The following is a 26,331-nucleotide window of genomic DNA, read 5'->3' as shown; positions in this document are numbered from 1 at the left end:
ACCCTCCCGCAAATGTATGTATGTATCTGTATGTATGTGTATGTATTTCAGTATGTGTATGTACGTATGAATCTGTATGCATGTGTATGTCAGTATTTGTATGTATATATGTCAGTATGTGTATGTATGTCTGTCCGTCTGTGTGTATGTATGTATCTGTATGTATTTCAGTATGTATGAATGTATGTGTATGTATTTCAGTATGTATGTAAGTATGTGTGTGTGTATGTATCTGTATGTATGTCAGTATGTGTCTGTGTATATGTTTGTCTGTGTGTATGTTTGCCTGTATTTATGTCTGTATATGTATGTCTGTCTGTGTGTGTGTATGTATGTATCTGTATGCATGTGTATGTCAGTATGTGTATGTATGTATGTATATATGTCAGTATGTGTATGTATGTCTGTGTGTGTGTGTGTGTGTGTGTGTGTGTATGTATGCATCTGTATGTATTTCAGTATGTATGAATGTATGTGTATGTATTTCAGTATATATGTATGTGTGTGTGTGTGTATCTGTATGTATGTCAGTATATGTATGTGTGTATGTTTGTCTGTGTGTATGTATGCCTGTATGTATGTGCATGTGTTTCAGTATGTGTATGTATGTATTTATCTGTATGTATGTGTATGTATGTATTTCAGTATGCATGTATGTGTATGTATGTATGTGTATGTATGTCAGTATGTATGTCTGTGTGTGTGCGTGTGTGTGTATGTATGTATATGTATGTATGTCAGTATGTGTCTGTCTGTGTGTGTGTATGTTTGTTTGTCTGTGTGTATGTATGTCTGTATGTATGTGTATGTATTTCAGTATGTCAGTATGTGTATGTATGTCTGTCTGTGTGTATGTATGTATCTGTATGTATGTGTATGTATGTCAGTATGTGTCTGTATATGTCTGTCTGTCTATGTCTGTCAGAATGTACGTGTATGTCTGTATGTATGTTAGTATGTGTCTGTGTGTCTGTATATGTCTATGTGTCTGTCTCAGTATGTATAGGAATTCGTTCATATTTTTTTTTCAAACTATAGTCCGGCTCCCAAAAGTGTCTGAGGGACAGTGAACTGGCCCCCTGTTTAAAAGGTTTGAGGACCCCTGCTTTAAGCTGCTACATTACAAACTGAGTGTTTCCTCCTACACACACCACATCATATACATTTTAAAAAGGTGACTTCATTCACACACCAAAAAACATGTAATTTATATTTTTTTTAAATGCCTTCTTTACATATATTAAAAAAATTAAAAAAATAAAAATTATAAAAAAGGAAGTCAACCTTCTTCTAATTTGTAAGGTCCAACACACATGCGTTTATTTTTACTATCTGTATTTATTATAACTCAAACAATCATTGGCAGGCTACTGCTTGCTATTTCCCTAGTACCATGATTTCTTATAGAATACCAGTGGTTCCCAAACTTTTTAGGTTCAAGGCGCCGTTAATATTTCAATATTTTTCCAAAGCTCCCCAAGTCCAAAAAAATTCTAGGTTGAATATCTGTATAGCGCTGTGGCATATACTGGCACTATTCCATTGTACAGCGCTATGGAATTTGCTGGCGCTATATAAATAATGAAATAATAATAATAGTATAATGTATAGTGTTGGTGTTTAAAGGGGTGCTATAATTTTAGTATCTTAACCCCTTCCCGCTGGAGGACGGACCCAGTCCGTCATGGCGGAGAAGCAGTTAATGTTGGCTTAGCGCTCTGTATTAGAGGCAGACCAGGAGCACCCGATCGCGCTGCCCCTACAGCAGTGATCGCTCTGACAGGCTGTCAGAGTGAGCACATGTGCTGCAGGGACTCACAATCCACCTCCCTGCTCTTCCGCAGTCAGTGTGAAGTGCAGGGAGAGGATCACTGCTGATCTTCTCCCAGTGTAAAAAAAATTAATAAAGTTAAAGTAAAATCCCACCCCCCTTTCCCCTGCTTTAATAATATTAACCCATTCCCTGCCAATTGATCACTGACTACAGAGATCAATTGTCAGGGACTACATTTTACTCCGATCTGATTTTTTTTTAACCCCTGAGGGTCAACTTTTTTTTTAACCCCTGAGGGTCAACTTTTATTTTTTGTAACCCTCAGGGATTCATTTTATTTTATTAATTAATTTAAATATATTAAAATGATATATTTAGCTAGGTGGGGTGGGTGGAAGTTAGTGGGGAATTAGGGAATTTGGTGATAAAAAAAAGTTTTAAAAGTTTAAAAAAATGTTTTTATAACGTTTTTAAAAAAGTTTACAAAAATCCAGTCTCCCTTTTTCCAGTCCTAATAAAATTAACCACTTCCCTGCCAGTTGATCACTACCTACAGTGATTAAAATACAGATCACAGTATTATACTGTGATCCAATTATTTTTTTAACCCTTTAGGGTTAACTTTTATTTTTTTGAAACCTCAGGGGTTCAATTTATTTCATTAATTAATTTAAATATTTTAAAATGATATATTTTGCTAGCTGGGGTGGGTGGGAGTTATGGGAAATTGGGGAATTTACGGTTAGTGCTGCTTACTGCTAGTTAGGGGTTAATGGTAAAAAATGTTTTATAAAAATGTTAATTCTGTAAAAAAAAGTTTTAAGAAGGTTAAGGAAAGTTTTAAAAAATTAATAATCAAAAAAACCAAAGTTTTTAAACTAGTTTGAAAAAAAAAAAAAGAAATTTAAAAATGCTCATTACCATTACACCCCTGGCCCACTGAGATACCAGGAAATTTCCCGGTGGGCCATCGGCACCTGGGGCCGGGCAGGCAGCTGGCTCTTCTGGCGGCCACAGAGGGAGCTCTTTTGGCGGCTGCAGGGGGAGCTGGCTGTTCTGTCTCTGCTCCACGCCGTCATATTCCGGCCCTGGTCTCATTAAGCTGCGCGCGAGGGCGGGGAGCAGAGACAGAACAGCCAGCTCCCCCTGCAGCCGCCAAAAGAGCTCTCTCTGCGGCCGCCAGAAGAGCCAGCTCCCCCATGCGGCCGCCATCAGACTGAGCTCCCCATGCGGCCGCCAGCACACAGGTAGAAATTATGAATGTGTATCAGTGTGAGTGTATGTGTGTGTGCCTGTGTCATGGTGTGTGTGTCTGTCTGTGTCATTGTGTGTGTGTGTCTCTGTCTGTCATGGTGTGTGTGTGTCTATCTGTGTCATGTGTGTCTGTCTGTGTAATGGTGTGTGTCTCTGTGTCATTGTGTGTGTGTATCTGTCTGTCATGGTGTGTGTGTCTGTCTGTGTCATGGTGTGTGTGTCTGTGTCATGGTGTGTGTGTGTCTGTCTGTGTCATGGTGTGTGTTTGTCTGTGCCATTGTGTGTGTCTGTCTGTGTCATTGTGTGTGTCTGTCTCTGTCTGTCATGGTGTGTCTGTCTGTGTAATCGTGTGTGTGTGTGTGTCTCTGTGTCATGGTGTGTGTGTGTCTGTGTCATGGTGTGTGTGTGTGTCTGTATGTGTCATTGTGTGTGTCTGTCTGTGACATTGTGTGTATCTGTCTCTGTCTGTCATGGTGTGTCTGTCTGTGTCATGGTGTGGATGTGTGTCTCTGTGTCATGGTGTGTGTGTCTGTCTGTGTCATGGTGTGTGTGTGTGTATCTCTGTCTGTCATGTGGTGTCTGTCTGTGCCATGGTGTGTGTGTGTCTCTGTGTCATGGTGTGTGTGTGTGTGTGTGTGTGTGTGTCTGTCTGTGTCATGCAATGTGTGTCTGTGTCATTGTGTGTGTCTCTGTCTGTCATGGTGTGTGTCTGCCTGTGTCATTGTGTGTGTGTCTGTCGTGTAATGTGTGTCTGTCTGTGTCACGGTCTGTCTGTGTCATGGTGTGTGTGTTTGTCATGGTGTGTGTGTGTTTGTCATGGTGTGTGTGTGTGTGTCTGTTTGTGTCATGTAATGTGTGTCTGTCTGTGTCATGATGTGTGTGTGTCTGTGTCATGGTCTCTGTGTGTCGTGGTGTGTGTGTCTGTGTGTCATGGTGTGTGTGTGTCTGTTTGTGTCATGTAATGTGTGTCTGTGTCACGGTGTGTGTGTGTGTGTCTGTGTCACGGTCTGTCTGTGTTATGGTGTGTCTGTCTGTTATGGTGTGTCTGTGTTTCTGTCTGTGTCACAGTGTGTGTGTGTTTCTGTCTGTGTCACGGTGTGTGTGTGTCTGTGTCACGGTCTGTCTGTGTCATGGTGTGTGTCTGTCATGGTATGTGTGTGTGTCTCTGTCATGGTGTGTGTGTGTCTGTCTGTTATGGTGTGTCTGTGTTTCTGTCTGTGTCACAGTGTGTGTGTGTGTTTCTGTCTGTGTCATGGTGTGTGTGTGTGTCTGTGTCATGGTCTGTCTGTGTCATGGTGTGTGTCTGTCATGGTATGTGTGTGTGCATGTGTGTTTTTACTCACCTTTCCCCCCCCCCACGTCATGCTGGTCTCCCCTCGACTGGCCCTGCCACTATGGCTGAGATCATCAAGCTTGATGATCTCAGCCAATCCGCACTGACACAGGTAGCACCTCTAGTGACCGTCTGAGTGTCTGTCACTAGGAAAGCCTGCAGGGACAGGCTATAGACACCAGAACCACTACATTAAGCTGTGTGTGTGTGCACCTGCTAGTGAGTGGGCTTGCTTGTGTGTGTGTGTGCCTACTACTGAGTGAGCTTGTGTTTTTATGTCAATGACCTTATGTATATCAGTGAGATTGTTTGTCTATAAGGCTGTGTATCAATCAGCTTGTGTCAGTGAGATTGTCTGTGTCTGCATGTGAGTATGCTTACTGTATAATTAAAAAATTTACTCTGAAAGGACCAATATTTTATATTAGAAAAATAAATATAGATTTATGTTATATATATATATATATATGTTTGTTTATATATATATATATATATATATATATATATATACAGGGAGTGCAGAATTATTAGGCAAGTTGTATTTTTGAGGATTAATTTTATTATTGAACAACAACCATGTTCTCAATGAACCCAAAAAACTCATTAATATCAAAGCTGAATATTTTTGGAAGTAGTTTTTAGTTTGTTTTTAGTTATAGTTATTTTAGGGGGATATCTGTGTGTGCAGGTGACTATTACTGTGCGTAATTATTAGGCAACTTAACAAAAAACAAATATATACCCATTTCAATTATTTATTTTTACCAGTGAAACCAATATAACATCTCAACATTCACAAATATACATTTCTGACATTCAAAAACATAACAAAAACAATTCAGTGACCAATATAGCCACCTTTCTTTGCAAGGACACTCAAAAGCCTGCCATCCATGGATTCTGTCAGTGTTTTGATCTGTTCACCATCAACATTGCGTGCAGCAGCAACCACAGCCTCCCAGACACTGTTCAGAGAGGTGTACTGTTTTCCCTCCTTGTAAATCTCACATTTGATGATGGACCACAGGTTCTCAATGGGATTCAGATCAGGTGAACAAGGAGGCCATGTCATTAGATTTTCTTCTTTTATACCCTTTCTTGCCAGCCACGCTGTGGAGTACTTGGACGCGTGTGATGGAGCATTGTCCTGCATGAAAATCATGTTTTTCTTGAAGGATGCAGACTTCTTCCTGTACCACTGCTTGAAGAAGGTGTCTTTCAGAAACTGGCAGTAGGACTGGGAGTTGAGTTTGACTCCATCCTCAACCCGAAAAGGCCCCACAAGCTCATCTTTGATGATACCAGCCCAAACCAGTACTCCACCTCCACCTTGCTGGCGTCTGAGTCGGACTGGAGCTCTCTGCCCTTTACCAATCCATCCATCTGGCCCATCAAGACTCACTCTCATTTCATCAGTCCATAAAACCTTAGAAAAATCAGTCTTGAGATATTTCTTGGCCCAGTCTTGACGTTTCAGCTTGTGTGTCTTGTTCAGTGGTGGTCGTCTTTCAGCCTTTCTTACCTTGGCCATGTCTCTGAGTATTGCACACCTTGTGCTTTTGGGCACTCCAGTGATGTTGCAGCTCTGAAATATGGCCAAACTGGTGGCAAGTGGCATCTTGGCAGCTGCACGCTTGACTTTTCTCAGTTCATGGGCAGTTATTTTGCGCCTTGGTTTCTCCACACGCTTCTTGCGACCCTGTTGACTATTTTGAATGAAACGCTTGATTGTTCGATGATCACGCTTCAGAAGCTTTGCAATTTTAAGAGTGCTGCATCCCTCTGCAAGATATCTCAATATTTTTGACTTTTCTGAGCCTGTCAAGTCCTTCTTTTGACCCATTTTGCCAAAGGAAAGGAAGTTGCCTAATAATTATGCACACCTGATATAGGGTGTTGATGTCATTAGACCACACCCCTTCTCATTACAGAGATGCACATAACCTAATATGCTTAATTGGTAGTAGGCTTTCGAGCCTATACAGCTTGGAGTAAGACAACATGCATAAAGAGGATGATGTGGTCAAAATACTAATTTGCCTAATAATTATGCACTCCCTGTATATATATATATATATATATATGTGTGTGTGTGTGTTTATATACTACTAAATCATCTGAGGTGGCAAGACATAGCCTTACACATTACATGTGACAATATATGGCGCAATGACTTATGGGGCTGACATAGATTTTTTTTCCAGGGCTGCTTTGTATACCCAGTCCGGCCCTGCATACACTACCACGTACATACATGCATACATACATACATATATACATAGAGATATACATACACATTTAAACTCAGATACATATAAATACACTGACACATACACACAAATTTATTTAGAAATGACACATACACACACATAGATACACACCGACAAATACACACACCTTAACGCATGCATACATCGACATATACATATACAAACACATACTCTTATACATACATCCTGACACACGCAAACACTGACACATGCACACACCATGACAGACACACACGCTGACAAAAAACACACACCCTGACACACTGATGCACACCCTGACTCACACACACACACACAATCTGTCATAAACACATACAAGTGATAATTTCTTATATCTGAAGCCACCTTCCTGTTAGCTTACCTTGTGTGTCCATGAAGGTGGCTTGATTGGAGTCCTTGTCCGTCTGCTGGCTGTTGGGAGTGAGAGGTGTGGAGCAGGTCTTTGTGCTCCTTCTCCTCTCCTTTCCCCTCCCCTCATGCTGCATCTGTAGTTGCTTCCTCTTCATCCCGTGCTATCTCCCTGCACGAAGCTGGGAAGAAGTGACAGCCTGCCGACGCTACAGGGGCCGGTTGCAGTCTTAAAGGGTTTATTTTTTTTAACCCTCAGGGGTTCAATTTATTTAATTAATTAAATAAATTGAACCCCTGAGGGTTAAAAAAAAATAAAAGTTAACCCTAAAGGGTTAAAAAAAATAATTGGATCACAGTATAATACTGTGATCTGTATTTTAATCACTGTAGGTAGTGATCAACTAGCAGGGAAGAGGTTAATTTTATTAGGACTGGAAAAAGGGATTTTTTAAACTTTTTTAAAAACGTTATTAAAAAATGTTTTTAAACTTTTAAAACTTTTTTTTTATCACCAAATTCCCTAATTCCCCACTAACTTCTGCCCACCCCACCTAGCTAAATATATAATTTTAATATATTTAAATTAATTAATAAAATAAAATGAACCCCCTGTTTATATACTACTAAATCATCTGGGGTGGCAAGACATAGCCTTACACATTACATGTGACAATATATGGCGCAATGACTTATGGGGCTGACATAGATTTTTTTTCCAGGGCTGCTTTGTATACCCAGTCCGGCCCTGCATACACTACCACGCACATACATACATACATACATACATATATACATAGAGATATACATACACATTTAAACTCAGATACATATAAATACACTGACACATACACACAAATTTATTTAGAAATGACACATACACACACATAGATACACACCGACAAATACACACACCTTAACGCATGCATACATCGACATATACATATACAAACACATACTCTTATACACACATCCTGACACACGCAAACACTGACACATGCACACACCATGACAGACACACACGCTGACAAAAAACACACACCCTGACACACTGATGCACACCCTGACTCACACACACACACACACACACACACACACAATCTGGCATAAACACATACAAGTGATAATTTCTTATATCTGAAGCCACCTTCCTGTTAGCTTACCTTGTGTGTCCATGAGGGTGGCTTGATTGGAGTCCTTGTCCTGCTGCTGGCTGTTGGGAGTGAGAGGTGTGGAGCAGGTCTTTGTGCTCCTTCTCCTCTCCTTTCCCCTCCCCTCATGCTGCATCTGTAGTTGCTTCCTCTTCATCCCGTGCTATCTCCCTGCACGAAGCTGGGAAGAAGTGACAGCATGCCGACGCTACAGGGGCCGGTTGCAGTCTTAAAGGGTTGCGGCACCCGACTTGGGCCCAATTCAGCAGAAATGTTTTCTGATGCTATAATCATAGCACTGAGGAAACATTGTGTGCCGCCCTTGCGCACAGTTTGGGAAGCACTGTACTATACTTATACAGTTATACTAGGGTTTAGAGATGCACTGGCTGAACACAGTTAGTCTAGAACTGTTGTCCCCAACCCAGTCCTCATGGACTACCAGCAATCCAAGATTTATGTATTTCCCTTTTTTATTCAAATGAAGATACTGACAAAACCTGTACTGTTGGTGGTCCATAAGGACTAGGTTGGGGACCACTGTTCTGGAAGCCTGTCACATGATAGAATATATTGCAGATCTTTAAATGTAGTTCTGAGCATAACTGAATTAAGCAGAATGGATATTTGTTTCCTAATTCATGGCTCTACTTTAAGATGCAGAGTTGAGTAGGGGATGTTCACAATAAATGCAGTAAATCAGTTTTTGTTCTATTGTTCCCTTACCTTCCCCGTGGACTTCACTCCCTTCCAGATACAAAAGTAGCAGATGATCCAAGCCAGCAACAAACATAATGCCAGCTCCCACTGTAGACAACCTATATTATCAATGCCATCTGATATTTTTAGAACACGTCTCCTAAAAGGAAAAAGAATGGGTAGAACTGTTTAGATAGGGCTGGTGGTAGAAACATGAGCATAGAAAGAGATCAGAGGGGTACAAGGAGTGAAAGAAAGGGTTCAGTACTGTGCAAGGTGTGCCTGACTGAATGGGAAGCAGTATAAACTGCAAGAGGAGAAGTTTACAAGGCAACAGAATAATTAGTGCTCACTATGACTAAAATACATGGTAGTCAATTAAGGTTGGGCTTGCTAGTGCTGAGAGAGAGGGCTACAAAGACAGGGATACACAGAAATATACTAGAAACATTTTCAACTATATAGAAAATGTTTGGACACTATGGAGAGGTGATGGAGAAATCAAAGGTTGGTATTACTACTCAGAAAAAAAGCACATGATAACAAATAAAGGCAGAAAGCTGAATCCATGAGGGTGACTGTATCCTGTGGACTGGAGCAGTCATTGTGAGACTTACTCCCAAAATTCGATGACGCTGGAGGTGCCATTTACTGTCATATTCAGGGTAGCATTATCCTTGTGAAAATCCAGGCAGTTCTCTGAGGACAGATAGGGTTTGATCAGGAGGTGCATGGAGTGATGTGATAGACAGGTAATAAATTATTAGATTGCTGGTAAAATGGTGACAGTTGATGGAGAAGGAATGTTCAACCTTAGACCAAGTCAAGACCAATAATGGACATCCACCACTTCACTTGAGGGGTATCAGGATGAGGGAAAGTAAAGCATAATAAAAGAAAAGAGATAGGGTATCGGGTTTGTTGAGTGCATAAAAGGCATCAGATGTTAAATATAGTTTGGAATATCAAAGGACTAGAAGAATGCAAGAAAAACAGTGACACTAATTAGGTAGAGAAAGGAAAAGAGAATACAACAATGGAGATGAGATTGAGATGCCCAGTTGACATTTAAATCTACAAATAGTGCCCCCTATTCTGTACATAAAGATACCCACCTAGGATACCTAAGAAATGGTGTGCTTTCCATTTCTCAGGTATGCTCATACACACCAATCCAGATGGGGTAGATGTGAACGTCTTTAACGTGAACCTGTCATGGAGATATAAAAAAGTCTCATTAGACAGATCTAAATGTCATCTATAGATTGTGCTAGGGAAATTGCTAGTCGGTGTCAAGTTATATGCATGTACTTTTACTTTTATTGTCTTCCCACTTTCAGAGTCTGCATCTTCCCATTTCCATGCCAAAAACTGTCAAAATCATGCTTTATTGTTTTATTTGATTTGAAATGTGTCTCCTATTTTATAGTTTGCCTCTTGGTTATTCTTTCTAAAAGCCAGCTAAGGCCAAGTGACAATGTTAAATATCTTCCCATGCTTAAGCCATCTTCCTTTTTTCATAATTTTATTATCTGTAACTTGATTATTTTCTTCTCATCGAGACCACTAACTGTGAGAGTACTATAAACAAGTGAGGTCATTTCGGCTCCTGCGAACAGGGTCACAAATAACCTAAAAATCGAGACTTTATGGCAGAATCCCTGGCAACTTACTGCGACCCTCGAAGTGATCGGGTTACCTGAGCTGGGGAGAGGCTTGCTCCCGAAGTTTTAGTCCCTCGGAGGATGGGGCCTGCTGTAACTGGCGGAACCTATGCTGGCGGTGAGTGAAGCGGACGGCCGCCGCAACACTATCCCGCCCGACGGAGCCCGACACACGACGGCCGGCGGACCCGGTCCTGTTCCCCCCCCACTGGACCAGGGGGGTGATCCCGGTCCAAGCCAAGCTAAGCTAAACCAAGCCAGACCAGCCAGACCAAGCAGCTCTCCGAGACATCACCGACATGTGGCCTGAGTCCCACGCGCAAGATGGCGGAGACCAAGAGCACGGAACATGCAACCTCGAACGCAGGTCTGCCGACAGCCATCACTTACCCGGGGTTATACCAGGCAACGACCCACACAACCGGAGAAGCACCGGGCATCTGCTACACACCAGTTGCCACACCGGTGGATACCTCTGCCGAGTGGCCTGCTCACCCTTCTTCTGAGCCGGGCGCTCACAGGGAGGAATCACCCCCCCACACAGCCTGCCATACACCCAGGGGGAAACATGGGATCCGGCGGAACCCTGGGCCCACGGACTTGATGACGGGTCCAATGGCGAAGGGCGCGAGCGCCCACACAGGCCTCAGGCCGAAGATAAGCGGCCCTCAGGCGCAGAGGAGACACTGCAGGCAATATGGCGTTGTACCACCCGCCCACAGCAACCGCCAGAGAAACCGAGGCACCGACCATGCCTATCACTTTACCTGTCTTTGCTCCGGAATACCGGCGACCACCCACCTATACTTGCATCACACCAGACCCGCCTCTCTGCTCGCCTCTAAAGCACAGACTCCAGCGACTACCAAACCTGAAACACGAGGCCGCAAACCTGCACACGGACTCAGGACTAGGGAGTCACTCCCGCCTACACCTTTCTTACAGCGAGGCACAGCTTACCAGCGACAGACACGCACAGCAAGCAGACCCGCAAGCGGGCACAGAAACCCGGCATACCAGGAACCGGCATGGGTTGAAGGGGGACTGCCTTATAGACTAACGATACCTTCTACCTTTACCCTTCACAGCAAGGACTCTATTCGGCCCACGCACTGGTTAGCCAGAAAGTGCACTGGTAATGTAGGGGATGCTACACAGAAGCTTAATTCAACTCATGTCTCCCTACATACTGCATGATATGATATAACCTAGGTAGACAGGTCGCAGTTGCTAGCTAGACTAATGTGTTCACATATACTTACAGGTCCTTAACTTACATGTAACCTCATCGTTTTAACTCTACCCAGTCCCCGGCTGCCTGGTATATACAGCCCCTACTTGGTGGCAGCATAGAGAGCATTAGACCAGATACTCGTATAAAGTGATCTTTATTAACCGAACAAGCATTTTTAGACAAGCATTTGATAATAAGCTACTGCCTTCTCATATTTGTAAAGCATAAGCCTTGATTTTTCTGACGTATAACTGTCTTGCCCTATAAGATGATTAGCCTATGGGTCTTCATTCTACTATTCTAACTCACAGGACCTCATTTACTACTCAATAGCTATATGCTTGGATCTTGCATAACCCAATGTTAACTTCTCGTACTCTCTTGGGATAGGCATTGCTATTACTTGTAACTATTTTCAAACTGGAGTTTCACTACGCTACACACAAAAAAAAATGTGGCATTGAAAATCTGGAAATGTACTCTAACTATGCATAATGTTATACCGACCCTTTACTGTATATCACTTAAACGTTTCCTCCGATTTCTCTTCTGTATCCCATACTATATGCCTTAATAAAAATAGTACACACAAAGAGGGAGGCATTGTGGTATCCCTGGACGCAGAGAAGGCCTTTGACCGCCTGCACTGGACATTCCTAGAGGTGGTCGTGGTGAAGTTTGGTATACCAAGCGACTTTAGGTCAGCGGTAAAGGCGCTGTACAGCCCACCGAAATCCCAGGTACTTAATGTGGGATTCCTACCACGCCCCTTTAGCATCTGTAAGGGAACGAGCCAGGGGTGCCCTCTGACGCCCCTGCTATACGCCCTAGCTCTGGAGCCACTGGCCTCTAAGATTAGACAACACGACTCCATACATGGAGTGCGCATAGGGGAAAAGGAATACAAAACCAACTTATTTGCGGACGGTGTGCTACTGACTTTGACCCAACCTCTAATCTCAATGCCACACCTATTACAAGTAATACAGGAATATGGAGACAGTTCATACTATAAACTTAACGTGACAAAAACCCAGGCGATGGGTATAGGGATATCCAATAACGTACGAGGAAAATTTGAGCTGGACTGGAGGATAGATAGTGTCACGTTCCTAGGAATTAAACTAATAGTGGGTCTATTCAAGGCCAACTACGAGTCCCTGCAAAAGGAATTGGAGACCATTTGGGCTCATGGAAAGATAAATACCTATCATGGCTGGGAAGGATGGCAGCATTTAAAATGTCTCTCCTCCCCAAACTACAATACCTGTTCAGAACAATACAAATAGACCTGCCATCCTCATACCTAAATAAAACACAAACACTGCACACCAAATTTGTATGGGCACAAAAAAGAGTGAGAGTAGCGACAAAATTCTTATATAGACCAACTCATCATGGGGGCTCGCATTGCCAAATATCAAAACTTACCAGGCGACACTACTAGCCCCAATGATGGGAATACACACACACAACATAACCCCTCAATGGCTAGAAATAGAAGACCACTGGTTACAAGGGGCGGACCTTCGGAGACTAGTGTGGGTACCTAAAATGATGCGTCCAACCCAACCTTACATATTACCCACCACAAAAACAATGTTGAAGCCTGGTACAGAACACAGAATGCATTGGTATCTATGTTACCATGGTCACCGGCGACCCCACTGACCAGCTTACATGTAGCCAACAACACGTTTGACCACATAGAATGGACAAAGAGAGGATGTACACATGTGAGAGACCTCCTAGAGGTACAAAAACTTATACCATTCCCCATTCTCCAAGAAAAATGTAACCTGCCCCCCCAGACTGATATTCCCATATCTACAAGTTAAATCAATGCTAGGGGCCCAAACACCCACTGCGGAAGGGGAGAGCACACTTACAGGGTTCGAGAGAACGTGTCTGAACCAAAAGTAGAGAAAAGGGATAATATCTATGTGCTACTCGCTCCTAAATGTAGGTACCCCAGTACATCTGGACAGATTCAGTGAGGCCTGGCAGACGGATATGGGGAGACAATTTGATGAAACCCAATGGGCAAAAGCAATAACGGCACACAAGGGGAAGACAACGTGTACAATGCACTTAGAGTTAATGAGGAAAGTTTATTATAGATGGTACATGGTGCCGGCCAGACTAGCAAAAATCTACCCGTGAACATCCGCACAGTGCTGGACATGTGGGGTGATGGAAGACACGATGTACCACATATGGTGGACATGCGGGGTGATTCGTCCCTACTGGAAGATGGTAGAGCATTATTAAAGAGGTTGTAGACACCAACATCACACTTACCCCAGAAATGAGCCTCCTATTTATGGACTTGGGCCAGTACAAAGGAAGTGGGGCAATACTGATTTTCCACATACTAATAGCAGCCCTAACGCTCATAGCTAGAGAATGGAAAACCATAACAGCACCGACAAAACTAGCCCTAAAAAAGCAAATCTCCACTAACTTACAATACGAAAAGGTAGCGAGGAAAACCCATGGCAACAGCCAAAGATTTAAGGAAGCACAACTTAGCTGGGAAGCCATAAATGCCCCCACGGAAAAGGAGGACAGTGAATAGTCCACAAACCACTGGATCGACCCCCCAAGGAGGCTTTGTAATACAACAGGTACATGCCCCCATAAGTAGAAGGTGGAGCCCAAGGGACATAGACCAGAGGGGAACGAGAGGATAGATGGGCGGTAGATAGTAGGACAAGGGTACAGGCAAGAATACCACAAAAACAACAGGATGACAGAACCGGTAGGAGAGCAGGCACGCTGATCTCGCAAATCTCCCCCCCGCCCCCCCACCTCACCCCACCAGCAATTCTACCCCCCTCCCTCACCGGGATACTAGTCGGGAGACACAGAGGGCTTAGAACTTTAGAACAAAAAATGGGAAGCAAACACTGAAATCGGTACAGAGTAGTTCGAGCTCACTCGGTTAGGGACTGTAGGTGTACGCTTACAGAGATGAGGAGCGAGGAAGGTCCCAGAACCTAATGTTACCTAATATTAGAGGGCAAGTCCAAAGCGAACAATATGTATAAAATTTCATTGAGCAATACTGTACCATGTAACAACGGGAAATCTGTATGATGGTAATATATGATGTCCCATCCTATCCCCTTCTCTCTTCTGTACCCCAAGTTTTATTTTATTTGAAAATAAAAATTGTCAAATTGAAAAAAAAAAATAGTAAAGTTAAAAATTTATGTAAAAACAATATTATTCAAATGAGACACATTTAGCAAATCAAATATATCAACACAAAGCATTAAAAAATGTTTTAACTTATTAAATCAGGGACACAATGTTATGGCTGTTGTTTCCTTAAAATTAGGAAAAAAATCTGTGTTTCCCACCATGGCATGACTCAAATGGGACAGAATAGGCAATGGAAATAGGAAAATACACGTTATTAATCAAATATATTTATATAAACGCACTAGCCATTTCACAAGCACAATATATAGATCGAATTTTATATCTCTATTTAATGAGACTTTTTTAAATCTTATGACATACCGTATATACTCGAGTATAAGTCGAGTTTTTCGGCACATTTTTTGTGCTGAAAAACCCCAACTCGACTTATACTCGAGTCACTGTCTGTATTATGGCAACTTGCATTGCCATAATACAGACAATGGGCTGTGTAGGAGGGGGGCTGGCAGAGAGCGTTTACTTACCTCTCCTGCAGCTCCTGTCAGCTCCCTTCTCCTCCGCGCCGGTCCGGTCAGCTCCCTCTGCAAGTCCCAGTGTAAGTCTCGCGGCCGCGCTATGACCCCGTGGCTCTCGCGAGACTTACACTGGGAGCTGACAGGGGAGCTGACCGGACCGGCGCGGAGTCTCACTGTCTGCTCTCTGCCTTTACACCTCCAAAATTCAGATGGGACCGCAGGAAATATCCTGTGTTTGCTGGTGGTAAATGATAAAATGAGGATACAAACTTATAATTTACTTCTTGGTATTTGATGCTAAGCAAGCTTTTATGATGCAATACAAGCACTTTGTCCCACCGGGCATCACTAAAGATTTTACCTAGCAGTTTATCCCAGTGTCGTTTGAATAAGCGCTCTTCCCCATGCATGCCAACCAGTAAATACTGACAGGGGCATGAGATGGCCCTCCCCAGTTTGGCACCCCTCGCCCTCCAATCTCAGCTCTTCATACCATTCATACACATACACTGCACTCATATACACACTGCACTCATACACACACTGCACTCATATACACACACTGCACTCATGCACACACTGCACTCATACACACACACTGCATTCATACACACACTGCACTTATATACACACACTGCACTCATACACACACACCACTCATATACACACACTGCACTCATACACACTGCACTCATATACACACACTGCACTCATACACACACACTGCATTCATACACACACTGCACTCATATACACACACTGCACTGATACACACACACTGCACTCATACACACACACTGCATTCATACACACACTGCACTCATATACACACACTACATTCATACACACACTGCATTCATTATATACACACACTGTAAATAAATATTCAATTCATATTATTTTTTTAGGATCGAATTTTATTTAGAAATTTACCAGTAGCTGCTGCATTTCCCACCCTAGTCTTATACTCGAGTCAATACGTTTTCCCATTTTTTGGGGGTAAAATTAGGGGCCTCGGATTATATTCGGGTCGGCTTATACTCAAGTATATACAGTATATATTGTTGGATCTCCTGAATTGGGGGGAAGGGGGTGGGTTCCAGCTTGGCCTTTTTTGCCTCAATTTTACAAGCCATTTTTAAAGCCCTCCCACCACCACCAACACAAGCACCACCACCAACACTTTAACCATGAAATTGGTCCCCTGCTGCATCCTCATCGCACAATTATATAGATATAATTTTGAATCTCGATCTAATTAGACTTTTTTTTTTTAAAATCTTATGACAGATATATTGTAAATTCTACTGATTAAGGGCATTTTCCCAGCTTGGATTTTTTTTGTTTTTAATTGGTCCCCTGCTGCATCCTCACTGCTGTATTCTCACACCCTTCTTCCAAGACATTGCAGAACTAGGAACTTTTGATGAATGGCCTCTGAGAGAATCATCTGACACACTCAGCCTCTCACTGACCACATTTGAAAGATTTAGTACTTACTATTTCTCTCAAAGGGTATCCATTGCTAATCTGAGAGCATCAATAGTTGTTCTCATTCTATAAAGGGAAGCTTGACAAACTTTCCTGGTCTGGAAGAAGGTAGTGGTGTTGGGCAATGGGATACCAATTTCAGGGTTATACCCAAGGCAAAGGGATAAGACGAGGTAAGATAGTACAGACACTCCTGTCCTCATAACAACTTCAATAAACTGAATTTGTCATGATGATGGAGATGTTCCTTTAAGCCAACACATCTAGTGAATAGACACAGACGGACTGTGAATAATTATATACCAACTCAGTGCTATGGATTCCTTGTATACAATTAAAGGCACAGAATGTAACAATATCGAGGGTGCTCCTGAGCACAATTTCTACATGGGTCTCAGTATTCACAAGTTTATGTTAGATATTCAATAGATTAAAGCAAACTATGTAGTATGTAATGCATTGATGAGTTTTGTCTGGACCAGTCTTATTTCCTTGAGGTTTTCACTGTCTATGAACTGGCACAGTGGTTATAGTGCTATGAGACTATGAGTGCAATCAGGTCGTTTTCTGTGGTACATTTTTGGGGCAGTTTGATAAAAGCTAGAGCACTCCTTTGCACCAATAGTCCAGCTCCTCAGCATATTATACTTCTGCATTTTCAGTATGGCTTTGCCAATTCTTCTATGCAAATGATAGATCAAGAGCACTAGGCTAACCCACCTCTTGCTCTCTCCCATCATTGTCAACTAACTATACACACCAGCTCTAAAATTTTGGAAATATTACGCTTGGCAGAATTTTCATGTATTTCCAATTGATTCAGTCGAGGCCGATGTTCATAAAGGACTGGAATACTAGAGAATAATAGACCTTACCTGTGTTCCAGGTGTGGTTGCAGGAAGCCCAGGGTAGATCTGATGTGAAAGAGTTGAAGAGATAGAAGAAGGCCCAAGCCAACACTACAATGTAATAAAAATTAAGCAGGATCACAATAACTTGGGAGGAGTATCCAATACCTGAAACACATAAAATGTTAGGAATGCATCAGACTGTTAGAAAGGAAAGATAAGGAAAAGTGCTTCAGAGTTATTCACTAAAATGTGAATTGATGGCCAAAATGGCTCAATTAGAAACATGGCTCAAGTAGATTTTGTTCCAATTTGGTCTAAAATGTTCAATTCACTTTTAATTCCTCAAAGCTCACACTTCAGTAAATACCGCTGTTTATGACAAAAGATAGGCAAATCATGGCATAGATGTGTGCTTATGTAAACATAAACTCAGCAAAATTATTAAAATTGATAGCATCAGTAAAAGAATATGTCTTGGAGCAAATTGCCAACACGTGGAATATCACTTTAGGGAATAATGATTTATAGATTAAAGTCAAGCAAGTTGGTAGCTGATACACAGCACATTGTGTACCTAGACCTTTCATACACATAATTTAATGTTATCTACTCATTTATAACCTGTGTTAATCAATACAATCTTAAATATCAAGTAGATTTTCTGTCGCCAATATTTTGTAACTTGCTACAGAGTAATAATCCTTTTGCCCACATGGTGGCACTTAACATTATTAATGTCTCAGTAAAATGCAGATAACTCATTTTTATTTTATGTTTTCTGTTTTTGTGCAGCTATCAACACTAGAGGTTTTACTTTTGATGGGAAATAATTGTATTTATTAATATGTTATATTTTTCATATTTTACATGAAATTATTATTTTAATAAAATACCTGTAAAATACAAATCTGTTCCTATTATGTCACTGAGTTGTGATCTTGTAGAATATTATTTATTACAAAGATCAACACAATTAAATTCCATCACAAGCTTTCTAGTGAAGTATTCAAAATCCTATTTCCAATTCACAACATATTAAAAGGGACACTATATGCACCCAGACATTAAAGTAGGCTAAAGAGTGCAGTGTCTTTGTTCCCTTAACCCTGCAGTGTAAAACATTGCCATTTCAGATAAAGTGTAATGATTACATTGCAGTGTTACGATTGCCTTTAGAGGTTGACTACCTGACAGCGACTAGAGGTGCTTCCTGCAGTTTTGTCCTCACGCTTTGCATGAGGACATCCAGTGTGTTGAAAAACCCCATAGAAAATCATTGATTCCGTGCTTTCAAATGGGGAAGGCCAAACAGTTGTGTGGAGCTCGCCGCGCATGGACATTAATTGTCCACCATCGGCACTGAAATCGGTTAAGTGAATAAAGTTTTATAAACTATTTACATCGCCACGGGACTTTGGCACTGGCATCAGATAAGTGATTCCACTTAAACTTTACATGGCCGTGGGTGCAGGAGGTAGCAAGAGAGAGGAGAGGGCAGAAGGATCTTATAGTATTAGGAATACTAATTTGTATTCCTAACACTGTAGTGTTCCTTTGATAAACACGTCTTATGTGATGTGCAAAAGGCCACAGTAACAGTGGATTACAATGAGTTTGATGGCTGCAGGGACTGCACCGTAGTTTATATAAGATTAAGGAATGCAGTGCAGTATTGGCATTAAAATTGTATTTATTTAGCTATGACAAATCATTGATACATGCAGTATATGGATCACGAGTAGACCTCACAATCAAATAAAAAAGAAAATACCAGGAGATATTATAAATTAATAATGTCAGGTAGTAAAACATATAGATTACATGCTCCCAAATCGATCCGTACTGGTGAAGAATACATCAGACGATCAAGGACATCATGGGAACAGACATCCCCTTCCAACCGATGCCAATGCTGCTCAACCACACGCACACCCCTGAAGATATATACACCTACTCACTGCTGCGAAATCGCTCATCCCACTACTATGGAAGAGCACAGCAGCACCCATCCTACAACAATGGATAGCGAGAGTGGAAACGATTTTCAGCATGGAAATGATGACAGCCTCCCTGCAGGGAGGTTCGGAAAAATGCGCCCTGACATGGTTTCCATGGATGGAATACACGTCGCGAGGTGCAGCGAGTGACACCCCGGCGGAACCCGGGGGCGCACTCGCACCGGCACAACCACCCCGACAGACAGATGAACAGCAGTAGGAATGATCTGACACATATAACTCCCCCCCACACAACTGACCCAAACACCCCCCACCCCACAAATCCCAAGACTATAAATGACCCAGGGAGACGCTCTCCCCGACGGCACTCACATCAACCCACAACACCACGCTGAGAGAAAACAGGCCGCAGGACGACACATAGGAAGAAGGTGACAGATGTAGGGCAGACTCCCAGACAGACCTAGGACAGCTGGACCCGTCGAGGTGGACAGACACACCATACAATACGCATATACATACTGGACTTACGACACAACAAACCACAAACGACCAAAATATGAGACATAACCACAATACACCAGTATGGGGAACAAATTGACTCACGGCAACACACACGTAGCACAAACCACCTAGCCCACCGAGAAAGCATGACCTACACACTACCCAACCTACCCCATACCTGCAAATGACAACACCAGGATCACCACTGAATCACGAATAAGCCAACCGCAGACCCTGACGGAACACAGACGTAACAAAAAGGGCACGAACACTGTCGACATTACACCGGTATAGCAGGCCGGTATCGATATACAGCGACACCCACCTCTGAAGCCTAACTAAAATTAACCTGACGGTCCTCACGGACGCACAATCATAAACAAAGACCGTTAACAGAGGGACAAAAAAGGGGGTCACCAAGAAGCCCTGACCGTAACTCAGTAAACTACCACATGAGATGTGATAGACCACAGTATCAACCACCATAGCACAGTTTAAGCACTCACCTAGAACTGTTGATCATCTTGCTTGAGCCCCCACTATGAGTACCCTATTGTAATAACGAATGATATGACTGTGAAAAGTAATGTCGCAATCTCAGACTTCGCTAACGTTGTATTGAAACAAAACTATGTATACCACAAAACGAAAAACGAAAAATAAATAATGTAAAAAAAAAAAACCCATATAGATTGAAAGGTTGGAATACAAAGGGGAACACACAAATAAAAAGATTAGATAGTAAATAGATGATTATCTAGGGAGGATGAGCATTAACATTTGTACTATCAAAGTAAAACATAATTATGCACTTATCTTTTGCATCATTACTAATTAAGGGCACTGGGCAATGGTATAATTATACAACATTCTCTACATATTGAAGGGAGAGTGTAAGATTGTGTGCTCTAACTGTGAAGGTACCAAATGGGTCTGATAGCAAAGTATGTAGGTAATAGCTGGATTTGTAAGAAATGGGGTATATCAATTTGAGGCAAATTTAGAAAAAAAAATGTAATCTTAGATAGAGTGGGTTATACATGAAACATGTGCATCTTGAAATATAATAGTGGGTATTTCAAGAGAGTAAGGAATGGACATGGGCCAGAGAGAAGAGGAAGAGAAGGGGAAATATGTATAATGGGTTATTCGTAGATAGAAGCAATATACTTATAAGTCAACCAACCTTCAAATAGGGGGCATATTTTCCTCCAGGCTGTGACACCACCCTGAGTGGTGTACTGGCCAAGTGCTGTCTCCAAGAAAAAAACTGGGATCCCACAGGTGAAGAGGAAAATAAGATACGGAATAAAGAAGGCTCCTGTGTGTAGATATGAAAGACACAGTGAAGATAATAAAAAGCTATGCATGGAGACATCATATATTGTCAACAGGATAAGCATGAAGAAGTCCTTGAAATTCTGTTGCACAAAGTCTTCGAAGCTCTGAAACCTACATGGTAGTAATTCTGTTTACAGTATGTTTTCTGTACCTGGGTTGAGTATCGTTCCTGAAAGAATATTAATTAGTTCTGGCAAAACTTAATGTAAAATATTCTGAGCAATCAGTTCATCACCAACTACAACAGACAAAATTGATTATTATTATTTGGAACAAAAGGCAAGTCATATTATAGATGACTTATTTATTCAGTAAATTAAGGTTCAGTAAAGATTTTTTTTTTCACTGAACACACAAACTGTACAAAAGTGAAAACCAGCAAACGTTTAGCAACATTCAGGAAAAAGTGAACATTAGGAAAAATCTGTCCACCTTAGGTATAGTCACAGCTTAGGTAGGTTTGCCTAAATTTTGTTATATGGTTTTTCAATATATTGCTATTCAGTGTTTAGTGAATAAACCTCAACATCCTATGTTACAATGCCCTCTACTAATAGTGGCACCCTTGGTAAATATGAGTAGATAAGGCTGTGAAAAAATTGGCTTAATGTTTAACCTTTTAATCTTTTGTTTGAAAAAAAAATGCATAAATATCAAACAATTGCAAATACAACACAGGTTTATCCCCAAAAAATATTTTTGAAAGGTATGTGTGGCACAATTATTGACACCTCTATGAATTCATATGAGAAAAATATATTTCAAATAGATTCCCATTGATATTTTATATCTTTTAGCACCTGCATGACTAGGAACAGGAAATTGTTAGAAAGGAGTATAAATAATCAGGTAACACATAGGTCAAATTCCCTTATTCATTCACCACAATGTGTAAAACCAAGGAATATAGCTGTGATGTGCCGCAAAAGGTTGCTGAACTTCACAAAATGGAAAGTGCCTATAAGAAAATAGCAAAAGCACTGAAAATGTAAATTTCCACTATCAGGGCAATAATTAAGAAGTTCCAGCCAACTGGAAATGTTATGAATCATCCACCTGGATGTGTGAGGATGTGTGTGTTTATATTATCTCAACCGACTGTGAATAAGATGGTTTGAGAGTAGAGTTGAGCGAACCCAAACCGCAAAGTTCGGGTTCGTACTGAACATTAAGTTTTTTGGACCCCGGCCCCGAACACGGACATTTCAGTGTATGTTCGGGTTGGAGTTCGCTGTTCGCCCATTTAATGGCGCGTTTTAAAAGGCTGCAGGGCAGCCAATCAACAAGCGTTTGACTTGTTTGCCCTCAGAAGCCATCGCAGCCATGCCTACTAATGGCATGGCTGTGATTGGCCAGTGCAGCATGTGACCCAGCCTCTATATATAAGCTGGAGTCACGTAGCGCCGCACCTCACATGAGCTCTTATTAGTGTAGGGACAGAATGCTGCAGCTGTGAGGGACAGCTTAGGAAAGAATTCTGGTGTTGAATCTGCAAACTACAGCGATTATTCAAACTACAGCGATTATTTTAGTGGGTGCTATACTACATTTTTGTACCCTGCCCTGAGCCCAGTGCCACGGAGAGTGCAGTGCACTTGCAACTGCATGTGTGCCAGGCACGTGACTTTAATCCTGCTCTGGTAGCTCAGTGGGCAACATCTATTCATTTTTAAATACTGCAATTTTTTGGGTGCTAAATAGTACATTTGCGTACTGCATTTCTTGCAGTCTAATAACACCCTTAAATACTACTGTTACATTGTTGGTTTACAAAAATCACACTTTTTTTGTGCTAAATAGTACATTTGCGTTCTGCGGTGCACTTCATGTCTGAGAGTCAAATAGAACCGTCAAACACTGTGCTTACAGTGCACTTTGAAAAATTCAATTGGTTTTGGGTGCTAATGCTAAATAGTACATTTGCGTCCTGCGGTGCACTTCATATCTGAGAGTCAAATAGAACCGTCAAATACTGTGCTTACAGCGCACTTTGAAAAATTCTACATGTTTTGGGTGCTAATGCTAAATAGTACATTTGCGTCCTGCGGTGCACTTCATATCTGAGAGTCAAATAGAACCGTCAAATACTGAGCTTACAGCGCACTTTTAAAAATTCTAATTGTTTTGGGTGCTAATGCTAAATAGTACATTTGCGTCCTGCGGTGCACTTCATATCTGAGAGTCAAATAGAACCGTCAAATACTGTGCTTACAGCGCACTTTGACCCATTCAAATTTTTGGGGTGATAAAAAGTAAATTTGGGGTGTGCACTTCATATCTGAGAGTCAAATAGAACCATCAAATAATGTGGTTACAGTGCAGTTTGAGCAATTACATTTTTTTTGGGTGCTAAATAGTACATTTGCAGCCTGCACTTTATATCTGAGAGTCAAATAGAACCGTCAAACACTGTGCTTACAGCGCACTTTTAAAAATTCCAATTGTTTTGGGTGCTAAATAGTACATTTGCGGCCTGCGGTGCACTTCATATCTGAGAGTCAAATAGAACCATCAAACACTGTGCTTACAACACACTTTTAAAAATTCAAATTGTTTTGGGTGCTAATGCTAAATAGTACATTTGAGTCCTGCGTTGCACTTCATATCTGGGAGTCAAATAGAGCCGTCAAACACTGTGCTTACAGCGCACTTTGAAAAATTCTAATTGTTTTGGGTTCTAATGCTAAATAATACATTTGCGTCCTGCGGTGCACTTCATATCTGAGAGTCAAATAGAACCGTCAAATACTGTGCTTACAGCGCACTTTTAAAAATTCTAATTGTTTTGGGTGCTAATGCTAAATAGTACATTTGCGTCCTGCGGTGCACTTCATATCTGAGAGTCAAATAGAACCGTCAAACACTGTGCTTACAGCGCACTTTGAAAAATTCGAATTGTTTTGGGTGCTAATGCTAAATAGTACATTTGCGTCCTGCGGTGCACTTCATATCTTAGAGTCAAATAGAACCGTCAAATACTGTGGCTACAGCGCAGTTTGACCCATTCAAATGTTTGGGGTGCTAATGCTAAATAGTACATTTGCGTCCTGCGTTGCACTTCATATCTGGGAGTCAAATAGAGCCGTCAAACACTGTGCTTACAGCGCACTTTGAAAAATTCAAATTGTTTTGGGTTCTAAAGCTAAATAGTACATTTGCGTCCTGCGGTGCACTTCATATCTGAGAGTCAAATAGAACCGTCAAATACTGTGCTTACAGCGCACTTTTAAAAATTCTAATTGTTTTGGGTGCTAATGCTAAATAGTACATTTGCGTCCTGCGGTGCACTTCATATCTGAGAGTCAAATAGAACCGTCAAACACTGTGCTTACAGCGCACTTTGAAAAATTCTAATTGTTTTGGGTGCTAATGCTAAATAGTACATTTGCGTCCTGCGGTGCACTTCATATCTTAGAGTCAAATAGAACCGTTAAATACTGTGGCTACAGCGCAGTTTGACCCATTCAAATGTTTGGGGTGCTAATGCTAAATAGTACATTTGCGTCCTGGGGTGCACTTCATATCTGAGAGTCAAATAGATCCGTCAAATACTGTGCTTACAGCGCACTTTGACCCATTCAAATTTTTGGGGTTCACTTCATATCTGAGAGTCAAATAGAACCGTCAAATACTGTGGTTACAGCGCAGTTTGACCCATTTCAATTTTTGGGCTGCTAAATAGTACATTTGGTGACTGCACTTCATATCTGAGAGTCAAATAGAACCGTCAAACACTGTGCTTACAGCGCACTTTTAAAAATTCTAATTGTTTTGGGTGCTAAATAGTGCATTTGCGGCCTGCGGTGCACTTCATATCTGAGATTCAAATAGAACTGTCAAATACTGTGGTTACAGCGCAGTTTGACCCATTCAAATTTTTGGGGTGCTAAATAGTACATTTCGTAACTGCACTTCATATCTGAGAGTCAAATAGAACCGTCAAATACTGTGGTTACATCGCACTTTCAAAAATTCATATTTTTTTGGTGCTAAATAGTACATTTGCGCCCTGCGGTGCATTTCTTGCAGTCCAATAAACAAAACAAACAAACCAAAAACAAAATACAATTAAAACTTGTTGACTATTGGCGGTTACATTGTCGCCTGACATAAACTATCTGTTACTTTGGTGGGTGAACGCTAAGAATGAGGAGAGCGTCAAATAAGGGACGTGGCCCTGGTCGTGGTGCTGCTGGTGTTGGTGGAGCTCCTGTTGCAAGTAGAGGACGTGGTTGATCTGTGCCAGCTACACGCACAAGTGAAACACCTTCCTCAGGTGCGCAACAGAACCTTCAGCATTATTTGGTAGGCCGAATGCCACTCTACGAAGGGTGAGGCCAGAACAAGTACAGGTGATAGTAGATTGGGTGGCTGACAGTGCCTCCAGTTCCTTCACATTGTCTCCCACCCGGTCCCCTGCTGAAATCTCAGAGTTGGCACCTGCAGCCCATGGCCATCTGTCTTTCACCTCGCCCCCTTGCAAATCAGCCAAGCAGTCTGAGCCACAAGTCATGCAGCAGTCTTATGCTTTTTAATGACTCTGCTGGCGGGGTTTCAGTGGGCCATCCACCTAGCCCTTCCCCAGAAGTGGAAGAGATTGAGTGCACTGATGCACAACCACTTATGTGTCAGGATGTGGACATGCGAGGACCACCGCAGCACATCTCTGATGATGATGATGATACACAGGTGCTAACTGCTGTGGCTTTCGGCAGTGTGCAGACCGGCAAGGAGGGCAAGGTTGAGGAGTGAGTGGAAGATGATGTGGAGGATGAT

The 26,331-nt window shown here is 41.8% G+C and overlaps 1 protein-coding gene across 1 annotated transcript in view; it reads right to left on the bottom strand.

The window, feature by feature from the left end:
- Positions 1-26,331, bottom strand: part of LOC134602631 (sodium- and chloride-dependent GABA transporter 2-like) — an 81,177-nt gene that overhangs the window by 20,179 nt on the left and 34,667 nt on the right. Inside the window, exons 3-6 of the mRNA XM_063447704.1 lie at positions 21,401-21,535; positions 17,777-17,917; positions 9,447-9,528; positions 8,857-8,989 (exon numbers count right to left, since the gene is read on the bottom strand). Of these exons, the coding sequence (XP_063303774.1) occupies positions 8,857-8,989; positions 9,447-9,528; positions 17,777-17,917; positions 21,401-21,535 (491 nt within the window). The remainder of the gene's footprint in view (positions 1-8,856; positions 8,990-9,446; positions 9,529-17,776; positions 17,918-21,400; positions 21,536-26,331) is intronic.

Source organism: Pelobates fuscus, chromosome 3 (genome assembly GCF_036172605.1).
Source record: "Pelobates fuscus isolate aPelFus1 chromosome 3, aPelFus1.pri, whole genome shotgun sequence".
Taxonomy (NCBI): Eukaryota; Metazoa; Chordata; class Amphibia; order Anura; family Pelobatidae; genus Pelobates; species Pelobates fuscus.
Note: the sequence above shows the minus strand (reverse complement) of the source record. Positions and strands in the feature narration are given on the sequence as shown.